The sequence below is a fragment of the Ovis canadensis genome, chromosome 2, assembly GCF_042477335.2.
Source record: "Ovis canadensis isolate MfBH-ARS-UI-01 breed Bighorn chromosome 2, ARS-UI_OviCan_v2, whole genome shotgun sequence".
Lineage (NCBI taxonomy): Eukaryota > Metazoa > Chordata > Mammalia > Artiodactyla > Bovidae > Ovis > Ovis canadensis.
Genome location: NC_091246.1, coordinates 51,475,209 through 51,500,788, shown reverse-complemented (window position 1 = coordinate 51,500,788; position 25,580 = coordinate 51,475,209). Strand labels below are relative to the sequence as shown.

Here is a 25,580-nt window from a genome sequence, read left to right as displayed (position 1 = left end):
GACTACTTCTCTAGAACATAGAATTTTATGATCAAAATATATTTTGGTTTAATTGTCTATATCTGTATTTCTATTATTAATATAATGAGCATTACATTACTTTAAATTATTTATTAGAATATGAATGCTAATATTTAATGTCTTATATAATTTGTGCCAAAAGAAAATCCTACAAGGTAGATATATTGGTAATCTCCCTTTTACAGATGAGGACACTATGACCTCACACACCCCTCTCACCCAGAAATCAGTAGAGCTGGGCTTTTTCCAGGTAGTTAGACTCTGGAACCTATGCTTATTAGCATTATGCTGTTTTTACTTCCTGGTCCAACTCCCCTGTTGTGCAGAAAAGAAGACTGAAGGCCAAAGAGGGGAATGTACACACACACACTCACAACTGGTTTTCTTCCATAATAATTTGTGTTTAAGGTGGTTCTCAGAACTGTTGAGTAGCTGAAGTTGGGTTAGAATTCAGGTCTCTCTGTTCACAGGCCAGTTCTCTTTGTCTTCATCATACCACAGCCTTGGGCCAATGTGTTAAAGCTTTAGCTTTTCTCAGACACACAAGACATATTTGGTTGAGATCTCTGAACTTCATGAAAAGAGATCTTTAATTGGATATCATTCTTCTCTGTGGTTTTAAATGAGTTCTCAGCAGCTGCCAGAGCTTTTGCTTTTAAGAAATGAGAGGATGTACATGGCTTTTCTAAAAGTCCTGTTCTAAAGTGCGTCATGTTGATGTTTTGCAGGGAGTCCCTAAGTCCTCCTTCCTGACAGAAGAGAAGCGAGCCAGGCTGAAGACCAACCCCGTGAAGGTGCACTTTGCGGAGGAAGTGCTCGTCAGTGGACACAGCCAGGTGCGGCACTGGTCAGGGGGTGGCAGTGACTTCATGAAGCAGGCAAGCTGCCTCCTGGCACTATCTCCTGGAGACACTGGCATCCGCAGCATGGAGGGGACAAAGTGGGAGTATAGTGGGCTCGCTGGAGGCTCTATGCTCCCTCAGTAAGGTGCCTACAAACCATGGACAGGGAGAGACACACTGGGTATGACTGTGTCTTTCTGAGACTCCATTTTTCTGGCTGGAAATTTCAACATGTTCCAGTTATTCGCTTCTCATTCTGAATCTTCTAACTTAGTACTCCTTCTGAAGGTGATACGTTAATAGTAGAGATGGTGGCAGGGGTTGCTTTTTTAAAAGACCCTATCATATACTGAATCTCTAATACGTGAATCAAAACATCTTGGGTACATAGTCCTTCATCATCACCATACCCTGCAAGGGAAGGTATTTTAACAAAGAAGAAACAGAAGCTTAAAGAGGTTAAGAGAATTAACTTCTGAGATCATACAGCTAGGAAATACAGGAGAACAGGTCTGTGTGACTTTAGTTTTTCTGTTTTCCACTATAATATGATGTCTAGTCCTTTTTGATTTGGAATACCCAGGATTGATGTGATATGGGGGTTCAGGAGGCAAGACTGACCCTAGAAGAATCTGAAATAAAAAGCTATGTTTGGGGTTTTTTTTTTAATCATTGAGGTATAGTTGATATATAAGTTTCAGGTTTCAGCATTGTGACTAACAATTGTTAAAGGTTATATATGCATTTATAGTTATAAAATATCAGCTATATTCCATGTCGTATACAATATATCTGTAGCTTATTTATTTTATATACAATAGTTTGTACCTCTTAATGCCCTACCCCTACCTTGCCCCTCCCCTCTTCCTTCACCCTGTTGGTAACCAGTAGTTTATTCTCTATATCTGTGAGTCTGTCTCTTTTTGTTATATTTACTAGTTTGTTTTACTTTTTAGATTCTACACATAAGTGATATCATACAGTATTATTTTTCTCTGCCTGACTTAAGGAAACCAACACTTCAAATATTCTTAAATTTGCTAGCCATTAAAGAAATGCAAAGGAAAATATTAAGAACTGCCAATTAATAAATTAGCACAAAAAAGGAAAATATAAGCCCTGATACTGAGAAAGTAGCTGCATTCATGTACTAATTGGTGGCTTTGTAAATTGATTTAATCTTTGGGAGTAGAAAAAAAGTTAATGAATGCCATAAAAATGGCCCAAGAATCACATTCTTATTAATTTATTTATATAAAATAATTTAAATGCAAAAATCCATGCATTTAAAGATATCTTTTGCATATATATATTACAAAAATTTTTGAGAAGATGTTAAATGCTTAGGCAGAGAAATGGTTAAAGAAATTCTGATGTTTCAACTCAATAGAATATTTATAAGTCCATTAAAATTATAAACATTAAACTCACATGAAGAAGTATATATGCGTTGAGTAAAAATACACATAGAATTGTGCATAATATATTAGTGCAGTTCTCTGAAAGCTATTTACAGGTATAGATAAAAATTGGAAGAAGCCTTAGAGAAAAGTAAATAGTGTTAGTTATGTGGTGATGTAATGAATGTATCTTTTTGGATATCACAAGTATCAAGGAAAGCAGTCATACTTGCAAAATCCAAAGATTAAGATTTCTAAATACCTAAAACCAGAGTCAGGAGATGACAGCAGAGTGAAGGGTTTAAAATCCCTCATCCCTGATTGAGTGTGAACTGGCCCTGGGATATGAACATATTCCTTTTCTTCCATAAAAGTACTCTGGCTTTCAAAAAAAAAAAAGTTATATAGAGTGATGAATGTGTCTTGCTTAAAAGATACAAATGCCCTTATATTTAGAAGATACAAAATTCTTAACTGACAAAGATTGTCAGTTTTCTGAAAAAAGGTGATAAGCTTCTAACCTAGGTGGGTTTCCAGAGATGAAAGCTTGGGGGCAGTTGTAGCTCGAATCCTGGAGACTCTAGAATCTCTTACAGTTTCTGGAGGGCACCAGCCACTTCTTTGTCTACAGCTCAACACTCAGAAGTCACTTTTTATGAGAGCCAGCCCTAGGGGTTTCTCCAAACCCAAAGAGAATGATTCCCTTGCCCTGCTCTGCCTCAGGAATTTTGGCTGGCCTGGGGTCACCAAACAGACTAGTCCTGTGCATCCCTCCCTAAAAGCCCTCCAAGAGTGGCAGAACCCCTCAAGGGGTCCCATGAATCCAGAGTGATAGTTGGGGTGAGTAGAGGCCACTTGGTATGAAGAGCTGACTCACTGGAAAATACCCTGATGCTGGGAAATATTGAGGGCAGGAGGAGAAGGAGGTGACAGGAGATGAGATGGTTGGATGGCATCACCAGTTCAATGGACATGAGTCTGAACAAATTCTGGAAGATGGTGAAGGACAGGGTAGCCTGGTATTCTGCAGTCCATGGGGTCACTGAACAACTGAACAACAAGAGGTAGAAAGCAGCCCTCTGTCCTTTGGTGATGCTTTTCTACAGAGAATGCAGCAGTGAAATGTTGAGGGGACTCTCAGGGAGCTTCCTACCCCCATTTCACCCAAGCCTACAAGGCACAGTGCAAGAATCTCAGAAAGGCCCATTTGGGGCAGTGGGCATGCTTGTCACTTGATTTGCTGTAGGTGGCAACGAGCAGTGACGTGTCAGCAGATGGTATCATGCATGCCTGCGCAATGCCATCAGCATGCCCATGGCAGGGCTCACTCTTCACCCTCCTCCCTCCTGTCGAACAGTTCTTGTGGCTGGCCCTGGAACAAAGCCTGTATCTGTGTGGCATAGGCCTCATCCCTTGCAGAAATCTCTGAATGTCCAGAGTCAGCCTACAATGTGGTGAGGAAGTTGGGGAGAATCCTGCTCTCCACACCAAGGCAGGGCCATGGAAACAGGCTCTGTCACACCCAGGAACAGGGAGGGACAGTTTTGACACTGCTCTTGTGTCTTCCAGGGTAATTCTCTGCTGTGTATGCCCAACGTGCTCAAGTTGTACCTGGAGAATGGACAGACCAAAGCTTTCAAGTTTGAGGCACACACAACTGTGAAGGTAATTCGCAGTAAACTTGAATCTCTTTCTGGTGAGAATTTGCTGGCTCCCAGGACCCCCAGGCATCTTGCCAGCAGCTGCCTCAGCGATCTCACAATCCCATGGTCTGAGCACCTGGAGTTAGCCAAGCACTGTGTCATCTCAGTTCATTGCACAAATACCCAGCAAGCTGGTATTTTAATCACCCTCTTGCAGGGGAGGGAATCAGGGTTCAGAGAGATGAAGTACCCAATACAACTCATTAGGCTTCCCCATTAACTACTGGGATTTCCTGCCTCTTGTATGGGGCTCCACCTGCTTCCCAAAAGGCCAGAGTCACTAAAAAACCCAGGCAAGGTATCAGGGCAGGTCCAGGCCCCTGGGAATTCTGTTCTGGATGGAAGTCAGTTTGAATTAGATTTAATTATGTTCCCCCAAAGGAGACGCTCTGAGGCAGGTGATACAGAGAGCAGTAGAAAGTGGTCTCTGTCCCCCTAGCTTGCAGTCTAGTTGAGGGAAAATGGACATTGAAGGAGCTCCCAGCAGTCCAGGGCAGAATGAAGGAATGGCTGTAAAGAGAGGGCCGAGGGGGTGCTTAGCATACAGAGAAGGAGCCCTCTGTCTCATCCCGTCAGGATGTCAGAGAAGGCTTTGCTGAGAAGCTGGACCTGAGCTAGGCTTTGAAGGGTGACTAAGGATTCATCAAGGGCAGGTGGGGACACAGCTGTAGAGGGGTCAGAGGATGTACATCAGGCTGAAGATGTCCCATGAACAAGGCAGAGAGCCAGTAAGACAGGCATCACCTGGGAGGTAGTAAACCATCCCATGGGACTGGAGCAGAGACCGTTTCCTTGTAGGAGGAGTGGGAGAGGGTGCACACTGGCTGCAGGGATGGTCTTGCATGGCAGGCAGTGGAATTGGGATTTTATCCATAGACGTTAAGGGATAACACTATAGTTTTTCAACAAGGGAGCAAATAGTGTTAGAGGCAGGCTCCAGGGAAGAAACAAACAAAGGAGTTGTTCAAGCATTAGAAGCCATGTAAGAGTCGACACTGAGCCCAGTTCCTCTGTTATTAGAGGAAGAACAGGTTCAGGTGGGTAAGTACACCTAGGTACTGGACAAGATACACACACACACACATATTGCACACACACTTGTGTGCACACATGCAAACATAATGCACGCATACCACCAGTGTTCCCTGGCACCTTCCTTTGGCAATTCCTGTTGTTGTTCAGTTACTCAGTCATGTCTGACACTTTGCAACCCCATGGACTGCAGTATGCCAGACTTCCCTGCCCATCGCCAACTCCCAGAGCTTTCTCAAACTCATGTCCATTGCATCGGTGATGCCATCCAACCATCTCATTCTCTGTCGTTCCCTTCTCCTCCTGCCTTCAATCTTTCCCAGCATCAGGGTCTTTTCAAATGAGTCACCTCTTCGCATCAGGTAGCCAAAGTATTGGAGTTTCAGCTTCAGCCTCAGTCCTTCTAATGAATATTCAGGTCTGATTTCCTTTAGGATGGACTGGTTGGATCTCCTTGGAGTCCAGGGGACTCTCAAGAGTCTTTTCCAACACCACAGTTCAAAAGCATCAGTTCTTTGGCACTCAGCTTTCTTTATGGTCCAGCTCTCACACACATACATGACTACATAGCTTTGATTATATGGCCTTTGTCAGCAAAGTAATGTCTGCTTTTTAATATGCTGTCTAGGTTTGTGATAGCTTTTCTTCCAAGGAGCAAGTGTCTTTAAATTTCATGGCTGCAGTCACCATCTGCAGTGATTTTGGAATCCAAGAAAATAATGTCTGTCACTGTTTCTAGTGTTTCCCTATCTATTTGCCATGAAGTGATGGGACCAGATGCCATGATCTTTGTATTTTGAATGGTGAGTTTTAAGCGAGCTTTTTCACTCTCCTCTTTCACTTTCACCAAGCTGCTCTTTAGTTCCTCTTCAAGTTTCTGCCATAAGGGTGGTGTCATCTGCATATCTGAGGTTGTTGATATTTCTCCCAGCAATCTTGATTCTAGCTTGTGCTTCGTCCAGCCAGGCATTTCTCATGGTGTACTCTGCTTATAAGTTAAATAAGCAAGGTGAAAACATACAGCCTTGTCATACTTCTTCCCCAATTTTGAACCAGTCCATTGTTCCATGTGTAGTTCTAACTGTTGCTTCTTGACCTGCATACAGGTTTCACAGGAGGCAGGTAAGGTGGTGTGGTATTCCTATTTCTTGAAGAATTTTCCACAGTTTGTTGTGATCCACACAGTCAAAGGCTTTAGGGTAGTCAATGAAGCAGAAGTAGATGTTTTTCTGGAATTCTTTTGCTTTTTTGATGATCCAATGAATGTTGGCAATTCGATCTCTGGTTCCTTTGCCTTTTCTAAATCCAGCTTGAACATCTGGAAGTTCATGGTTCATGTACTGTTGAAGCCTGGCTTGGAGAATTTTGAGCATTACTTTGCTAGCATATGAGATGAGTGCAATTGTGTAGTAGTTTGAACATTCTTTGGCATTGCCCTTCTTTGGGATTGGAATGAAACCTGATCTTTTCCAGTCCTGTGGCCACTGCTGAGTTTTCCAAATTTGCTCACATTTTGAGTGCATACTTTAACAGAATCATCTTTTAGGATTTGAAGTAGCTCAGCTGGAAGTCCATCACCTCCACTAGCTTTGTTTGTACTGATGCTTCCTAAGGCCACTTGACTTCACATTCCAAGATGTCTGGCTCTAGGTGAGTGATCACACCATCGTGGTTATCTGGTTCATTAAGATCTTTTTTGTATAGTTCTTCTGTGTATTGTTGCCACCTCTTCTTAATATCTTCTGCTTCTGTTAGGTCCATACCATTTCTGTCCTTTATTGTGCACATCTTTGCGTGAAATGTTCTCTTGATATCTCTAGTTTTCTTGAAAACATCTCTAGTCTTTCCCATTTTATTGTTTTCCTCTGTTTCTTTGCATTGATCACTTAGGCTTTTTTCTCTCTCCTTGCTATTTTTTGGAACTCTGCCTTCAGATGGGTATATCTTTCCTTTTCTCCTTTGCCTTTCACTTCTCTTTTTTTCTCAGCTATTTGGAAGGCCTCCTCAGACAGCCATTTTGTCTTTTTTGCATTTCTTTTTCTTGTGGATGGTTTTGGCTACCACCTTCTGTACAAAGTCATGAACAAAGTTCTTCAGGCAGTCTGTCTATCAGATCTAATCTCTTGAATCTGTCCCTTCCACTGTATAATCGTAAGGGATTTGATTTAGGTCATACCTTAATGGCAGTTCCTAGGGCTGCCCCAAATGCCCTATTCCATTCTTACTTCAGCGTGACTGAAGAGAAGCTGGAGAAAACCTGTCTGGCTCTGGGAAGTTCAAGCCCAGAGGAGGAATCGGAGGGAGGAATGGCTCTGTTCAGTGTCACTCCTTGTCTGGCATTCCCTGGGCACTTCCTTAGTTGCTATCTCACTTAATGCCCGCAGTAACCTTATAAGGTGACAAGTATTAACCCACTTTTCAGATGAGAACACCAAGATATCCGATGCACCAAAATCAGTGTCTTCCAACTTGGTCTGTTGTCTCTGAACCCTGTGCTGGAGCTGACCGTGTTGCCATTCAGCACAGAAGTTGTGCAGATGCATTAGACATGGTTCCTACTTCCGTCACCTTTGAGCAGAGTGCACCGGGATGGGGGAGTGCCCTGGAAGTGGAGGGAGTCCTCCTTCTGTGGCCAAAAAGGCTTTGAGATGATTCACAATAAAAACACACACCACAGGGGAATTAAGCCAAGGTGACACATGGAGCTGGGGAAATGGGCAAGGACTTAGCTAGTGTAGTGCTGGTTAATCTCACTGATCTGTGATAGCCAAATTTGTACAGAGCAAATCTTTCAGCTCTTTGTGACAGAAAAGAGAGGGGGATGTAAGCAAATTGTATGGGTGGAAAAGAGAAAAAACCACTGTCAAGTCATCGGCGACTTCGCTTCCTCACTCCCTTACCAAGAGAAGCAAGAATTTTCTTACATTAGAAAACCTTGTTTCTCTGTCAAGGAAAGTAATATGTCCTTTAGTGATACTTTTGTGTGCTAGCAAAGCTGTTAATGATACAGAAAGAAACTCCCTAGGGTCACTCTCTTAGGGAGCCCAGAGTCTTGGGGTGGGGCTGAGGTGAGGAGATGGGACCTAGGGTTAACTCATGAAGAAACTATGGCGAATGCAATGTGTTCAGAAGCAGGAAAGTAGGATGTGAAAATGGGGTGCTGCGGGCTCCCAGGAGAGAGAGTTTCCAGCTAGGTAGGAAGGAACGGCCCCCAGGACGTGGTGGCCTGTGAGATCAACTTGGAAAGATGGACAGGAATGGGTCAGGAGTGGTGTGTGAAGACAGATTTCCAGTCATGGGGAATGACACCAACAAAGACCCAGTGATGGGAAAGTTTAGCAAGTATATGAGGCTTGCAAGCAAAGTGCAACAGAAGCAGCAGCAAAGGGTAAAGTGGAGTAAATGGGTCTGCACCTGATACTTGAGAACCTTTAATGTTAATTGAGGGATCTGGATTTGGGCTAGTGGGCCGTGACGGAGGAGGCACTGAATATTCTTGAGCCAGGGAGAGCATGAGCAATACAAGGCTTAGACAAGTTCCTCTAGGTCAAGGGTCAGCAAACGCTTTCTGTAAACAGCCAGATAATGAATGTGGTATGTTTTATGGGCCGGGGGCTTCTGTTGTGGTTACTCACCTCTGCCGCTGTAGAGAATGGGTGTGGCTGTGTTCCCATATGACTATAATTACAAATATAAGCAATGGGCTGGATTTGGTTTCCAATCTCTGCTCTAGATGTAGAGTGGAGATCAGATAGGGTAGCAGGGTATTCCTTAGGACATGAATCAACAAAGCCAGGACAAATGTGTGTGCTCAAGCCAAATGGAAAAGGGAGAGAGTGGACAGAGCCATGAGAGGCCAGCACACATGGCATCCATCATGGCCAGCACACAGCAGGCATTGAACTAATGTTTTTGAGTTTCGAGGTGATTAAACTTTAGGACCTAGTCGCTGGTTAGTTATGGGGGTGATGGAGAAAGCAGGAAGAGGATTCAGAATGGGGAGCTGTGAGGAGCAGGTAGCACCCGATGGTTTGGCACTTACTAAATCTAAAATTCTAGCAGGACATGTATGATGAGTCCATGATGACTGTTTAGTCATTGAATGGAGGTCTATTGAGCATCACTGAATGCCAAGCTTTGCGGATATAATGGAGTACAAGACAAGCAAGGTTCACATTCTGGGGGAGTCTAGCATCTAGCAGGTAAATGACAATAAGCAGAAAAACAGATGTCAGCAGCTACCAGGCAATGAACACCTGTCATCTGCCAGGTGCTATTCTAAAGGCCATGTATGGGCATAGCCATTTAATGCACACAACAACCCCCGAGAGAGGTGTCACTATTATGACCATTTTAGGGATGAAACCACTGAGGCATGGAGAGAGTAAGCACGTTATCCAGGGAAACAAAGCCACTGATTAGAAGTCTAGGTCTAGAGCCCATTCACTTCACTGTACTGTTACTGAAGAACAGTGCTGTCATCGAAGAAGGTGTCATAGTGATGAAGAAAATCAACAGGACCCTGGGACAGAGTAACAGGGACAGTCGCATTTAGATACAGAGACCAGAGGCAGCCTTGGGAAGAGTGCAGGAAGAGTGTGCCAGGCAGAGGAAACAGCACTGTGAATGCCCCGAGGCAGCAAAGACCTTGTGATGCCAAGGGGGCCCTGTAGTGAATGAGGGGAGTGTGGCATGGCAGTTCTGGGGGCCCAGTATTTGCCTGCTAGATGCTAGACTCACCCCATCAGCCCCTCTAAATGGGCATCGTCATCCTCTGTTTCACAGGAAGAAACAGGTTCAGAAGCATCAGATTATTTCCCTCAGGGGCAGAGAGGGCAGGTGGTGCGATTATGTCTGGTAAGCAATTGACAGTGCAGGCTCCAGAGAGAGGATGGATCTGGAGACCATGAAGAGGGGCGTAAGGCCCCCAGGGATAGCTTTAGCCTCCCAAGTAAAGCCAGAGAGGGCGGTCATGCGGGGGGCACTGGAGCCCTGAGGGGAAGGGAGCGGTGGGCACAGGGCCCTGAAGGGTGATGAGAAGTCCCACGTGTGGCCCATCAAGATTAGCCTCCTGTATTGGCAGTGGACCCAGCCGGCACGGGCCTTTCTCTCCCTGGCAGCACGGAGGAGCAGAGGGGAGGTCAGGGGAGTCCTCCCTGCTCTGTGCCTGAACGTGCGGACTGGCCCGCTCCTCGGTGACCCTTGTGCCTCTGTGCCCGCAGGACATCATCCTCACGGTGAAGGAGAAGCTGTCCATCCGAAGCACAGACTACTTCGCGCTGGTCCTGGAGGAGCAGTACAATGTCTCGCGGCTGCACCTGCTGCATGAGGAGGAGCTCATCCAGCAGGTACCACCTGCCTCTGCTCCCAGTGGGGAGATCTGGGCAGGGTGAGCTGCCTGCCTCGGCCATAGCCTTTGGGTACAGGGTGCAGCGCATCTGCAGGTTTGATGTGCTTTCTTGTGCCCTGACAACACAGAGCTCACTCAGCCTGGTTTGCGAACAAAGTTAGGCAAGCCTCTGTTTTGCAGACAAGGAGAAAGAGGCTTAGAGAGGTAAAGTAATTTACTCAAGGTAATGTAACCGCTAGACACCATCTTTTGCTTCCAGCTCTGATGACCTTCCTCTGAACCTCCCACCTTTGAGATGTCAGGGAAGCATCTGTTGCTAGGCCTCAGCCCTTTCTGTGAGACTTGTCCTGAGCAGGACAGGGCTAACACAGTCAGTCGACCTGTACCTCTCAGTCTTTTAGCCATGCAGTGATTTGTTATACCAGCTTTCAAAAGCCAAACACAGGTCAGTTCCATAAATTCTTATTGAGTATGTACTACTATAAAAATAAGTAGGTTTTCAGTAATTGGAAAAGGAAAAGGGGCTTTTTTAAGAAGAGGAGCAGCATGAACAAGGCATGAGCTCATGGAAGCTGCTCTGAGTGTTCCTCATTGCAGACAAATTCCTACCGTGGTCACTCATTTCCTAACATTGCTACTTACAAACTTAAAAAAAAATCACTTCTGTTCCATTAGCATTGGAGAAAGAAATCAAATTAGACCACTGAAATAGTTGAAGTGAAAAAAAAAGGTGCAGGGTATATTTATTATATATACCCACATAATGTATTGTATACTACTATTTGTGGGAAATAAAGGAATGTACATTTATAGGAGCATAAATACACATAGACAGTCTCTGGAAGGGTATATAAGAAACCAGATGCAGAGATTTCTTCTGGAAAGGGGAACAGGTTGATGGGATGAGTGGGAAACTGTTCTTTTGAGCTTTTTACATCTTATACCCATGGGAAAGTCAATCAAGGACACAGGTCTGTGCTGACTTGGAAGAACTAAAACTGAAATCTTTAGAGACTATCTTTCAGTGTCTTTTTTAATTTAAGTTGTTTTGTGGAATAACTGAGAAGAAAAACAGAAGATGAACGGTGTCTCCCTTATGTGTTGCAGGTAGTGGAAAGGGAGGAGTCACATGACTACCGCTGCCTCTTCAGGGTTTGTTTTGTCCCCAGGGACCCCCTGGACCTCCTGAAAGAAGACCCTGTGGCCTTTGAATACCTCTATCTGCAGGTGACCTGGTCTGCCCTTCCTAAAATAACAGTGGTTTTTCTCAAAGATGGCACATTGGGTTATTTTGAACATGAGCTCAAGGCAATTAAGCAACTCACTGGTAGGGATTATCTTGGTCTGAGGGAGAGTAGGCCTGATTATCCCTTAGAATTCCATTTTATGTCACTGAGTTGCTATGTTAGGCGATTTGCAATATATTAATGAACTTAAAGCTTAGTCCTCAATGTAGATTTACATTTTCTAACAGAGGATGAGATGGCTGGATGGCATCACCGACTCGATGGACATGAGTTTGGGTGAACTCCGGGAGTTGGTGATGGACAGGGAGGCCTGGCGTGCTGCAATTCATGGGGTCGCAAAGAGTCGGACACGACTGAGCAACTGAACTGAACTGAACGCCATTTAGGATCTTTAGAGTTACGGGTTTTATTGCCAAAAGGGGCAACCAAGGTCACACAGGCAAGAATTGGCAGAGCTAGGTCTCCAAGTTGCCTTTCACCTAAGAGCACTAGGAACCCCATCCATGTGTTCTTGTTTCCCAGTGTCTCTGATTTCATCTCTCCTAGAGCTGCAGCGATGTGCTCCAGGAGCGCTTTGCGGTTGAAATGAAGTGCAGCTCGGCGCTCCGGCTGGCAGCCCTGCACATCCAGGAGCGGATCTACGCATGTGCGCAGCCGCAGAAGATCTCTTTGAAGTACATAGAGTGAGTGGCAGGGGACTTCGGTGTCCCACCAACAGCAGCTGTGTTGCATTTATCACTTGGCTGGCGCTGGGCCAGGATGGCCAGAATCCACACAAAGCTGACACTCACCCACGTCCCCATTTGTCCACTGTCTTCCCTTCATTTCCCTTTGCACCCTCTCCAACACAGCCTGGCTTCCCCCAGGTCAGAACCTGATGCTCCCTCTGGGGCCCAAGCCAGCTCCAGATGGAATGACACAGAATCCCTTCGTAAATTCCCGGTTCCTGGGAGGATATCTCAGGAAATCAGTTGACAACTTCAGCATCAAGCTCTTCTGAGAGCAGGAATTCCCTGGAAGTTCATTTGTGGTGAACGAAATCCTGTTGTATTACATTCCTATTAGAGCAGTTTCAAGTCCTGAGGCTCTGACATCTCCAGATTCTTAGCTTAAAATGTCACTTTGCTCTGGGTGGTATCACCCAGATTTACTCATCTCCTCACCAAATCTCAGCTCTGTCTTGCCTGCTGATGAATTCTATTAAAATTTTTTTTTGAAAATCCTTGGCTAAAAAAATAAATAAATAAAAATAAAAATCCTTGGCTTTACCCCTAATATCTTAGGTTAAATCTCTAGAGAGTGGGACCTGAGAATCTGTATTTTTAACTAGTTTGTTGGGTGGGGTGGTGGGGGATTAGGCTGGCATCATCCTCAAGCATGGCCTCAGGGATTCACATGTTCTGTGTGTTGCCCTATGAGACTGTGCTGAACATGTGTAAGGAGTAATGGGCTCCTTGAATGATCATGGGGTTTAATTCCAGAATGGCTCACTTTTGTGGAGTGTGTGTGTGTTTGTATAAATAGATAGATATCACACATATACAGTATTCATATATATATATTTACATATACTCCACAAGACCAGCCAGATATCTTCTGCTAAGAAAGAAGCTCATAACTACAGTATTCTTGGAACAATAACTACTGAATCAAATATAATTACGTTCTTCATTAGAGTCAAGTTCGCTGTAGACATGAGCCTCCTTGTCTCCAATGTCTCATGGCAGGAAGGATTGGGGAATCGAGAACTTTATATCTCCAACTTTACTACGAAACATGAAAGGAAAAGACATCAAGAAAGCCATCAGCTTCCACATGAAGAGGAACCAGAACTTGCTGGAACCCAGACAGAAGGTAATTTAGCCACAGCCCTTGCCAACCACATGCTGACTGTTGTGAAACCTCAGGGGGAGAATTTTCAACATTGCCTGCATTTTAGGCAAATGAATAGCTCTGACTTCAACAGTCTTTTTTTGTTTTCTTTTTTCTTTTCACCCTTATTTAAGCAACTTATTTCTGCTGCCCAGCTACGTTTAAATTACCTACAGATCCTTGGGGAACTCAAGACGTACGGTGGGAAAATCTTTAATGCTACTTTAATGGTATGTATTAAAGTACTTCTTATAAGGGATGCAAGAGAGCCTCTGAACATCAATGTATCTTTTAGTCTAAAATTCCTGAGGACTGTCATGGACTAGAATTTGTTTGGGAAAGTGAACATTATGACGTCAGGGAGTGCCTGTCATGCCATTGCTTGACACCAGCCCTTTGACAGATGCTGGGGGAGGCAGAGCTGAATGAGACATGGTTCCCATCCTCAAATGATGCAACGAGGCACCAAACAGGGCAGAGCAAAGCCATGCGAGGCACAGGACCATTACTGGAAAGTCAAATCAGAGACCACTGCTGCCAGCTTCAGGTTGAATGGGGGAGAAGGGATTAAGGAAAGGCAAGAAGATTGCATTTCACCAGATTTCAGAGGAAAGGCATTCTGAGGCATTCCAGTTTACCCTGGACCTTTGGATATATGAAGTTGAAGAGGAAAAAAGGGAAATCATGAAGAAAAGATAAGAATGTTAGACTGGAGGCTGGGGCCCTGATTATTCAGAAGGGAAGAAGTGAGGAGTGGACCTGAGAAGGGAAAACAAGAAAAAGAGTCCTCTGCTGTGGACTTATCCATTCCTCCCTTGGTCTGCTTTTTGGCGCCTAGGCCTGGAGCTCTGTGCTCTGCTGCAGTCAGAGATGTGGGATGTGGCTTAAGGGAATTCTGCCCCCACCAGTCAGCCCTGGAACTCTCAAGCACAAAGACAGACAATTTACCAATTAGAGATTAAAAATAATAATAATAGCAAAGCCCTTTCAGTGGATTTGGTGTGCTTCTTAGTCATTTACAGTGATGGGTTCATTTAATTAGGCTGCTGACCTAACAGTGTAGATAGAAAAAGAGAATCGGTGTTTTGAAAGAAAGGAAGAGCATCTTGATTGTTTGGGGAAGAGAAAAATTGGTCGAGACTTTGTACAAGTAGTGGACTAAATGGCGGAGGAGACACTAGATCACAGAAAGGAAACTTGAAGGTACAAGAAAAACTACCCACTTTTTTCTAGGGCTAATCCTGCCCTCTGCCAACTGTCTGGTTCCTATCTCCAACTCCTCTTTACCTTTCATGTGTAAGGAAAGACCTGGGAGTGGGAGAAGAAACCAACTACACTGAACTGGCTCAGGGTGCTTGCTGGTCACTGGAGGTACAGACGTAGACATACACAGACTCTGTTGTCAGGGACCTTAATGGAATATGCAACTCAAATACAAATAATAACAGTAGGAAGTCTGAGCTTAGAAGTCCTAGAAATCCTAGTCCTAGACAGTCCCATGCTGTCCAAGAAGGACAGAGGACGTGATATGGAATCAGCATAGAAAAGGACTGTTCTGGTTTGAGGAGCAAATCAGGTGGCGTTTTCAATGGACAGTAGGTTTTGATGGAATGTTCTAAAAAAGGGTGGGTTTTCAATAGGTAATGATAACAAGGGATCCCAAGTGGAGGGCACAATGTGAATTTAGGCACATAAGTGTGCAAGTATATGGTTGTGATTATGGAATGGGTAAAAGTCCCGTGGTTTGATCCTCTATTGTGAAGAGTATTATGGGAGATAAATTTATACTGAGTTTATCTGTAGATGGCGCCCAGGTTAGGCTGTCACCTAATTTGGTCATCTAGAGGAGTGGTGGTGAGGAGTTTGCAGAGAAAGGTATCATGTCCTACGTGTATAATGTATTTTCCCTAGCTTGTGAATGGAAACTAATTCCCCTTCCTGCCCTCTGCAGTTACAGGACAGAGAATCCTACATTGCCCTTCTGGTTGGAGCCAAGTATGGCATTAGCCAAATTATCAATAGCAAACTCAACATCATGTCCACGTTGGCAGAGTTTGCCAGTATCAGCCGTGTAGAGCTGACAGAGGAGTCTGAGAAAGTGAGCATGGTCAAAGTGTATCTTCAGGATGTCAAGGTAATGCATGGGGAAGAAATTTTGAATCCAGCTTCTGGAATCTGGGCCTAAATTACTCGACGGTAGTTTATGTGAGTTTGGATATTAACAGAGTCTCATGTCCAACATTTTCCTAAGAGATGGAATTGTCCATCCTGTCCCATCAAAGGGAAAGTAATGAACAGGGTACATTCTCCCGGGCAAGTCCAAGGTTTTTTTCCTATAAACTGAGCTTGACCATGTACTTTCCTGACAGGTTCAGCAACCTAGATGGGACCACCAGAGGGTATTATCACACACATTAGACCAGAATGGCTGCCCAAGATTTTGGGTGGCAGCAATCAAAATAGATCAGTGGCATAGGGTACTTCCTGTACCTCTCTGGAAGGTCCTACGTTTATCCTGCTTCCTTTGACTTAATCCCAACGTGATCAGGACTGGTGCGTCATTCTTCTTATCCTCTTCTCCTTCCTTCTCTACTCGATCCTGCTCCTTTTCTCTTCTAGGTCAGGTCTTGAAGAGGCCCCATAGCTTGAATGAGTAGGGTGGGATGGTTGGGATGGGGGGCTGGGGTTGGGATCGAAGGACAGAAGACTCTGTGGAGACTGGATGGGAGGAACCCACTGCATGTGTGAGTGCTCGTGTGGCTGTGTGGGTGCACACTCATTTCAAATCTTGTAGGTGAGGACAGATACATTGTTGGGACACCAGGGGGCCTGTCTATGGACCATGGCTGGATTTACCTGAAATCTCTCACGGGCCCCACATGGCCTGATTGCCCTTTCTATCGCTTGCTGCCAGCCTTCAGATGTATCCCTTGTTGCCAGCCTTAGCCTTTTATATGCTTAAGAGCCTCTTTACCTTCAAAGGTTCTGACTTTGCTGCTGGAATCCAACAGTGCAAAAGACCTAGCCTGCCTGATTGCTGGGTACTACAGGCTGTTTGTCGACCCAGTGACCTCCATTTTCCTCTGGCCTGGAAACAAACAGCAGGTGCACCGAGTGTCTGCTGAAGAAGGTGAGGTGCTGAGGCTTGGACCCAGTAAGGACGGGCCCACTTCACTGCCTTGTAGGTCAAGGCAGCCTAAAAGGGGATGGTGCATGGAGTAGAGCTGAGGCTTCCACTCAAGGGGATGAGAGCTGTTTCTCCATTCATTTCTTGGTAAACAGCTGATCTTTCCAAAATCCTAAATAGAGAGGATTTCTTTGTACCTGAGAGTCCCATAAAGCCAAGGAAGGCTGTGGAAGGTGTCTGATTCCCTGTGAATGTGAATGTGAAGTCGCTCAGTCGTGTCTGACTCTTTGCGACCCCATGGAGTGTAGCTTACCAGGCTCCTCTGTTCATGGGATTTTCCAGGCAATAGTACTGGAGTGGATTGCCATTTCCTTCTCCAAGGAAGGAAACGTTGATTCCCTGTAGTATTACCTAAAATAATCTCCAAGATCCACAGTATTTTATCTTTGACAGTAAAACAAGATGTCACTTATTTGTTTAGAAAGAATAGCTGACCTAGCTTCTCATCTCATGCCTCTTTTGCTTCTCTTGAATTATAATAAAAATTCTCTGCCTTACATGTTTATACAAACAGGGTACGTGGAGATAGAAGATAAAAATCATATGACAGAAGGAATGAAGTAGGGGAGGCCAGATTAGGTGAACGTTTTCCCAGTTTCCTCCAGGCTTTTGCTTCTGCACTGTTGATGCAGCATTCTTCCCAGTGGTTTGCTGATAAATGTTTAACAACTGTCTCTGCAGGGGAAGAAACAAAATGAAACAGAACCCTGATTTGAAGCAATTGGCTAAACATTGGCAATGGCAGAAACATTCCCACCATGTCAGCTATACTTTCTAAACAAATAAGTGACATCTTGTCTTACTGTCAGAGATAAAATTTCAAGCCCCTAACATGCTGTCACTGAACGTGGAGGTAGGGAGAGGCGCTCAGTAGCGCACCATTGTATGGCATTTCCTCCATGTGGATAAGACAGGCATAAGTAATCTCAGAGACTGGCTGATAGGAAACTAAGAATTCCGAAATGAAGAGTTTCCTGCATTTGTTCCCTTTAACACAGCTTATTAACAGGGAACGATGCCTCTGAGACGGCACCCCACGGAGCCATGCTGTTGTGGAGGCCTGATGGGGTGGTCACAGGAGCCCTACTTCAACCTGTTTGTAATAGGTTATGACGAACATGGTAAAGTTACCCAGGCAAAGAGGGGAGGAGTGATCCTTTGAAGCAGAGGGACACGATGGAGGCGTGAAGGCTGAAAAGCTCTCTGTAGTAGCCAGAGCATGGGGAAGGCTGCAGTGAGCGACCAGGCTGCTGAGGAAGTGGGGGTGCTGCACTGGGAGGGGGTGACCAGGCTGCTCAGGGTCACCCTGTGAGAGCCCCCAACCTCAGTAGGAGAGATTAGGTTCTTCCCTGTAGGCAAGAGGAACCATCAGAGGTTTAAATACAATGTGATGGGATCAGAGAGAAGTGGGTTTGTTTGTTTGTTTGGGTGTTTGTTTGTTTGTTTTTGGCTGTGGTGTGTGGCATGCAGTATCTTAGTTCCCTGACCAAGGGTGCCTTCTGCAGTGGAAGCGTGGAGCGCTAACCACTGGACCACCAGGGAAGTCCCCAGAGAGAAGCTGAAAACAGATTGTACCTGGAGGTTTATGGTGCATGAGCAATTTGAGACCTGGCTCAATGCCCCCCAACCCTCTCACCATGAATCCTTCCAAGTACCAGCAGTGGGTCACTTTACACTTTTCTAAAAGCCCTGTAGCACCAGTGGGTCGCTAGGCCAGGCTTCAGAATGATGCCAGCCTAGCAGCCTCAGGACCCCCATAAAGTTGGTAAAAATACAGATTCTCAGGCTCCATTCCCTAGCTATTAGACTCAATACATCAGGGTGAGGTCCAAGGATATGTTGTTGTTGTTGTTTTAATATGATTCCCTGTCTGATTTTGATACCCAGTCAGGACAGAGCTGAGATTTTTAGGAGGGGAATAGCAAACCACCTAAATACCCAGCTGTTTCCATAAACAGATAGATCTCCTTGGAGGTGGCTCAGATAGATGTGGGGAAGGAGACTTGACACTTGTGTGGAGAAAGTGGAAATTTGGAGTCCCGTGTCAGTCAGCGTAGCATGGTCCAGGCCTGTCACCCTGCTGGACCTCTGTTCTCTCATCTGAAAAATAAGAGGGCAGGCAAAGTGGAGGCGGGTGGATACACGAGCATCTGCCAGTCCCCTAACCCTGTCACATAACTCTTGTGTCAGGCTATGAGTCCAGAGCCTGCAGTGACTCCGAGGAGTCATCCGAAGTGGACTGCGTGCCGGAGCCCCTCTCTGACAGATGCCTGCCAAAGCTGGGCCCCTGCAGACCACTTACAGAAGAAGAGCAGCCTCCTGGGGACAGCACCACGCCTGCAGAGGCTGGGAAAGGCCCAAACACTTGTGGGGCCAGCAGCACAACAGACAGTGCCGAATCCGAGGCATCTGACTCAGCCAACACCGAGAGCCGAGGCTGCAGGACCAGCGGCTCCAGTGAGTCCATGGACGCCCTGGAGGAGGATGACCTGGATGCCTGCTCCTCCAGCAGGTCCGGCTTCTTCCACCTGGGCTTGCCTGGCTTCCCGAAGAGTCTTGATTCAGACAGCCAGGAGGAGAGAAGCAGGGTTGAAACCAGTGGCTTCCTCTGTCTCCTGGACCTGGCCCAGAGAGCCAACGCTCGGAGCCAGAAGACAGAGTTTTCTGAGGGTCCGGCTCCTGAGGCCTTCAGCTGGGGGCCGGAGCTGAATGCACTCAGGCTGGACCCCAGGCTATACGAGGGCAGCCGGATAGACTACTACAGCCTGTGTGCCAGCGTCTCCCCTGCCAGCCACCTGAGTGACAGCTCTGAGAGCACGGCTACCCGGCAGGGTGAGGGCATGGCAGCCCTGGGCCAGCGGGGAGGGTCTGAGGCCCCATCCAGCTCCGTGCTGCAAGCCCTGACCCCAGGCCTGCCACTGGCCTTGGAAGATGGCAGTTCCGATGAGGAATACTATGACGCAGCTGACAAGTTCACACCCCCAGATGCCCTCTCAGGTGAGCCCTCCCTGGCAGGTCTGTGGATTGTGCAGGCAGCTCCTCAGTCCCCAGGGAGGGCAGTATGAAAGCCTGAGGGGAAAACATTTGGGTAAAGCATGGGTGCTCATTCTCTTTTGAGGTGGGCTCCCTGGGCTCAGTGGACCATGTTGTGGGCATCCCAACTTCAAGTAAGGGCAACAGGGGAGGTTCAGAGAACTGTGGACAGGCAGAGATGGGTGGCATTAATTCTACAGTGGGAATCAGGGAAGGCTTCCCAGAAGAGGCATCAAATGGACCAGGCCTTGTGAGATGGACAAAATTCACAGAGAAAGAAAAGGTTTGATATGAGCGCCCAGCAGAGGGAAGCAGCTGTGCTGTTGTTGACATGGAAGCTTTAAATGAGGCCTTAAAACAAAAAGAACCTAACTGGCAGGCCATCGGTGGTCCTTAAGGGACACAGACATAGTTGGGAAGATCAGATTCCTCATTCTTTCCTCCACAAAGAGTGTGGGGTGTCTTTCCTCACAGAATGACTTCCTAAGCTGACCTGAGGTCCTTGCAGAATATTTACATACACACACATACACACACACACACACTCACACACACACACACTCACACACACACTCACACATACACTCTCTCTCCCTCTCTCTCACTACACTCTGAAAAAATTGGAAAATGGCACCCAGACATTAAGAGTGACCTACTAGGAGCAGGGGAAGCTGTGAGCCCTCTTCTGTATCCCAGTCCTTTCCTGTTGCTCCCTGTCTCTAGTGGGTTCCCACTGCTCGTGGGAGAAAGGCCAGCTCCTTAGCAGCCCCTGTGAGGGTTCTCGAGGCCCTCTGTGACCTGGCCTCAGTGTGTCTCTCTCCTTCCCCCTGAGCCCTCTCCCTGCACTCCTGCCACACAGACCTCCTTGCCATTTTTAAAAGTGCCCAGTTCTTTCCTGCCTCCAGCCTTTGCACATGCCGCTCCGTCCACCTGAAACACTCCTTGCCCTCATCTTTGGCTGCTACTGGCCTTCTATCTCTCAGGCCCCACCTGGAAATTCACTTCCTCTGGGGATATTAACCAGACTGCCAGGATGAGGTCTCCCCACCCCCATCACACACCCTGGGTGCTTCCTGCCTGTAGCTGCATACTTATTTGTGTGATTTTTTGTGTGGATATTTCTCTCCTTCACTAAAGCGAAAGCTTCTGTGATGTGGGAACGGTGCTTTGACGCTCACCTCTGTGTCCTACCACAGAGTTCCTGGCAGTTGCTGCTAGACGGATGAATGAGTGCCCTCTCCACCATCTACCCCGGTTTCATGAACTGATCAGTAGAAACCCACGGCCGGGTTGTGCACCGCTCCCCAGAGAACACAGTCAGCTGCCATCCATGCCTCCAGTCTTGTCCTGCTAGGCCAGCCATTGTGCTGGAGACATGATGGGGGTGAGACAGAGCATCAGTCAAGGCCTTCCTTTGTGGGAGTCCAGTCAGGGAGATAAGGTCCACATTGGACACTTTGTCTTTCATGGAGAGCCAGTGAGGTGCTGGGGAGGCAGCCCCGACCTGGGACTCGTGGGCCCGGGGTCTGCTTGGGCCGCTGACTTGCTGTGAGAGCCTCTCCCTTTTTTAAGCTTCAGAAACACCTTTGGCCAGTGGCTGAGGGGGCCTAGAGCAGAGCAGTAATTTCAAAAGGTATCTGGGCATCAAAATCACCCAAGAGGCCTGAGTCAAATACTATAAATTCCTAGACCCAGCCTCACAGATTCTGCTTTAGGAGGTGTGAGGAGCAGCATAGGATTTGATGAGGCTTTTCAAAAGGTTCAGCCAGGTTGGAAAAAACCGGTCCGAATATAAGAACCCTCTGATTCTCAGGCACTAGCCTGTGATCCTAATTCCTTCTGGCTGATTCCCAGGACTTCATAGAAGTGTTTCTCCTTTCAGAAAGATCCATCTTGGTATGCACAAGATCCCTTATGCCCGCAACTGAGAGTCGCAGTCACTTTTTGTCAAAAGAAATCTCCTTCAGAACGCTCACCTTGTGGTGATGATCGTAACAATAATGGCACAGGCTTCCTTTAGTGACCACCTACTAGGCACAGGCTTGTGCTAGGAGCCTGATTTGTACTAAGTCATCTATCCAGCATGGCAGTATTGATGGACACCACTGGTACTGCCTGACTTGGTTAAAGTGAGATAGTGTTGGAAGGATGCCAGATAGCTTAGAGAATTGCCAGCAGAGGTGAAGCCCTGGTTCTGACATAGGCAGAGAGACCAGACCAGGAGGCTAGGCAGCAGGATTCTTCATTGTACTGTTAGGATTCCGTGGCTGCAAAGAATGGGTTGTACTGGGGTTTTTTTTTTTTTTCTTTTTTTTCTATCAATGTGTTTGAGTTTGAAATTTTAGGAAATTTTGTGACTGACTTTCTAGCTCATACCTCTGACCACTTGGCTGATACAAATAGGGCTCCTTCATTAATAATTTCAGCAGCCTATAATTGTTGGAGGGATGTCATCCCCTGAAAGGAAGTTGACCAAAAGACAAGGCAATGGATGTTGGGCAACCTGGAATCAAAACACATCTACCACAGTGCTCATCCCCATCTTTCAGAAGAGGAAACTGAGGAGCTCAAGGTTTAACATGCCCCAGGTTACACGGCCCAGCCAGGATTCAAACCCAGGCCATCTTGCGTCCTGAGCCCGAGATCTACACATCTCTTTGTTATTCTGCTTTTCATCTTCTTTTTCCTTTCTTGATTCTCAGGGCTCAGAGTTGCTTCTGCTGTAGAAACCAGTGCCACAGGATCACAGAATGAGGCCAGCCCCTGCAGCCCTGAGGTCAGCCTGAATCCTGGGCCAGATGGGAGAGAGCCAAGCAGAAGGGGAGGGGTGAAGAAGTATGCCAAGACCCTGAGGAAAAGAAGGTCTTTCCTGCAGACCGACCACACCTGTCAGGTCTCATTTCCCCTGGTGCCGTCAGCTTCCCTGGAGAGTGTGGACGATGTGTGCTACTATGACCGGGAGCCCTACCTGGCCCTCGGTGCGCCCTCCCCAACCGTTTCCTCGCTGCAAGACGTACAGGGTGAGCCTGGTGTCCTGGAGACCAAGGCCTTGGGGCTGCTGACTCCCCTGAGGGAGACCAAGAGCAAAAACCCAGCCTCCCGGGCCATGGAGATGGAGCCAGAAACCATGGAAACCAAATCTGTCATCGACTCTCGAGTGTCATCTATTTCTGCCATTCGCCTCCGGATTGACCCTAACCATAAAGAGAATTCTGGGATTGCCCCTCTGACCTCCAGTGTCGCCAGTTCCCCAGCAAACACCCCTCACGGTCTCAACCCAGGCTCATCTGGCCCAGATACCACTCAGGCAGGGCCTCCCCAGACCTTTTCTCCATTTCAAGACTTGAATGGCAGTGCCCCCCGAGAACTCACCCTGGAGCTTGGGAACAGCACCTCGTCCCTCTCCAGTGCTGATGTGAACCCAGACAGAGTCTGCCTGACCGTCAGCCCAGGGCCACATACTATTGCTCAAGGAGACACACTGGAGCTGGGAGGAGTTCAGGTGGAAACAGGATTGGGATCTCTGTTTATAAATCCTATGCCAGAAACTGCCCCCCAGGACACAGAGCCTTTGTTGTCTTCTCGAGACGGACCTAAAAGTGATGACTGTGGAATAAATCCAGACGAGACGATGGCTTCTTTCCCTGCAAAGGAGGAGCAACAAGGACAACTATCTCTGGAACATGGTAGAGAAGTTACAAACAAAAATGACACCAGCTTATCTCATGATGAGTCTGGGAAGGATCCAGGCGACCCCAAGGTTGATGGGTTGGCTGTTCTTCCACAGACTACTGGTGCCAGTGCTCCAGCTGGTGGCATGGTAGCCTCCCTCTTCTTGGAGACTCCTGTTACAGGGACTGAGCAGACCCCACTAAGTTCCCCTACAGAACCCCAAGGACAAAGCAGAGAAATCCCGGGTCAAGACTGCCAGGCCCAAGAACAAAAACTATTGGTAGAGTTGGATTTTAGTTCAGATTTCTTGCTTAGGGACCAGACTATTTCATCAGCCTTCTCTCTAGAGGAAGGCAAGGCAGAGCCACCTAATCATGTGACAGGGGAAGACACCACCCCTGGGGACATTCCCCAGCACGTCTCTTTGAATCCAGGGCCTTCTCTGCCGGAGCCACTACCGTGTCCCCAAGAGGAGCCCCACTTAGAAGGTTCAAACAGTTTTTCGGTGTCAGAAAGCAAAGGCAAAAGGCCTAGCATCTGCCGTCCTGCTGAGAAGTCTTTTCTGTGCTTTACCCCAGAGAGCTATCCTAAAGGTTCTGACAGTTTCAGGACAGCCCCATCTTTGGGGTTTGCAGGTGTGAATGAGACAGTGGCCCCCAGGATGGGCATGGAGCAGTGCAGCTGCCAGTTCTCCTATGCCACGTGCTTCCCTGGCCTGCAGCCAGAGACAGAGGAGGAAGACAGAGACTTGGAAGCGTGTCCTGCAGCCCCCCTCACCTCACCACCCTCTGCAGGAAACCGGCTGGCCTTGCCCTGGAGGCCTGCCCGGGCCCACAGCTGCAGCGCCGAGCTCCCATCGAGGAACAGCCACATCTGGCCGGAGTACTGCTCCAGAGCTCTAAGACAGCTGAAAGCTGCCCCCGCCAGCATCCCTGATGGCTTCATCCAACTCATGGAGAGCTTGCTGGAATTACAGGACATTTTGGAAGCTTCCTGGGGGAATGGGAATAAACACCCCCCCGAGAAGTGCACCTGGCACTTTTCTGAAAGCCGGAGCCGCCTCTGCATGGGCTCCCAAAAGCTCCTGTCGAGCTGTCAGCACGTGATCAGAGTGGACCAGACCCCGGAGGAGATGCAGAGTGCTGTGCGGGACACCTTCCAGCACCTGGTCCAGCTGGCTGGCCTGTGCTTCCAGCTCACAGACTGCAGCCGCTGCTCCACCCGCCACAGGGAGGCAGCGGGGAACCTGAGGGATGTGGTGTACACCTACCATCAGTTTGTGGAGGCCGCTAAGCTGACCTGTGAGAGAGGCTACCATGACCTGAGTGTGAAACTCTTGGCCCGTCAGTGCACGGCCCTCACGGCCTCTGTGTTCTGTTTGACCCAGAAGTTCCGGGCCTCAGCTGCCCTGTGAGCAGGCCAGTCGCCCCGGCCCCCTGCTCTGCCCTGGACGCTTCGCTGAGCGGTGTCTACCATTCTTCTACCCACCCCTCTCAAATGTTTACTATTTAAAGTATTCAAATAAACTACTGCTTAATCTTTGCCTGAATTCTACAAAGTGATGACAAGTTTGGGTCAAAAGCATTCGCTCTTATTCATTCAACAAACATTCACTGGATACCTTCTCTAGTCAGGGCGTGTACTAGGATCTTATTCATAAAGATGAGTAAGACAAGTCCCTGCCCCTGGCCAGGATGCTCACAGCCCCTCTGGGTGGGTACAGATAAGCAGATTGCCTTCAGTGATGTGTGTACCCTAGGAGGAGCATACTCTGTGAGTGTGGAAGCAAGAAGTCACATTCTGTCCCAAAAAGGCAGGGATAGGGGAGGAAGGTGGAGTCGCTGAAAAATCGTTTTAACCTCTCCCAGCACAATGATTTGGCAGTAGCCTCTGCAAACAGGAGTGAATACCTGTGATATCTGATAGATTCTACCTTCACAAGTTAGGGTTTGCAGCACCTCTACCCGGAGGCCTGGTATTCTTGGTGGCCTCACTGCAATGAGCATAGGTTGTCACTAGGTGGCAGTAAGCACCTTGGTTACATAGCCCCCGCAGCCAGGAGAGCTCTGTGCTTTACCTGAAATTGACTGTACCCTCTATCCGATTTAGGGCTTCCCAGCATGGTGGGAAGCCGTCTATGGGGTCGCGCGGAGTCGGACATGACTGAAGCGACTTAGCAGCAGCAGCAGCAGCAGCAGCAGACAGCTCAGTTGGTAAAGAA

General features: G+C 47.2%; 1 protein-coding gene across 3 annotated transcripts in view; it reads left to right on the top strand.

Annotated features, from left to right (window-relative positions):
* The window catches only part of FRMPD1 (FERM and PDZ domain containing 1), a 107,592-nt gene extending 82,684 nt beyond the window's left edge, over positions 1–24,908 (top strand). For all 3 annotated transcript variants that reach the window (XM_069576139.1, XM_069576140.1, XM_069576141.1), the window contains 11 exons: positions 750–857; positions 3,833–3,928; positions 10,221–10,346; positions 11,456–11,575; positions 12,142–12,278; positions 13,323–13,449; positions 13,602–13,697; positions 15,419–15,601; positions 16,450–16,597; positions 18,845–19,651; positions 22,390–24,908. In XM_069576139.1, coding sequence (XP_069432240.1) covers positions 750–857; positions 3,833–3,928; positions 10,221–10,346; positions 11,456–11,575; positions 12,142–12,278; positions 13,323–13,449; positions 13,602–13,697; positions 15,419–15,601; positions 16,450–16,597; positions 18,845–19,651; positions 22,390–24,773 — 4,332 coding nt within the window. In that variant the 3' untranslated portion in view covers positions 24,774–24,908. The remainder of the gene's footprint in view (positions 1–749; positions 858–3,832; positions 3,929–10,220; positions 10,347–11,455; positions 11,576–12,141; positions 12,279–13,322; positions 13,450–13,601; positions 13,698–15,418; positions 15,602–16,449; positions 16,598–18,844; positions 19,652–22,389) is intronic.
* Positions 24,909–25,580: the final 672 nt, after the last annotated feature.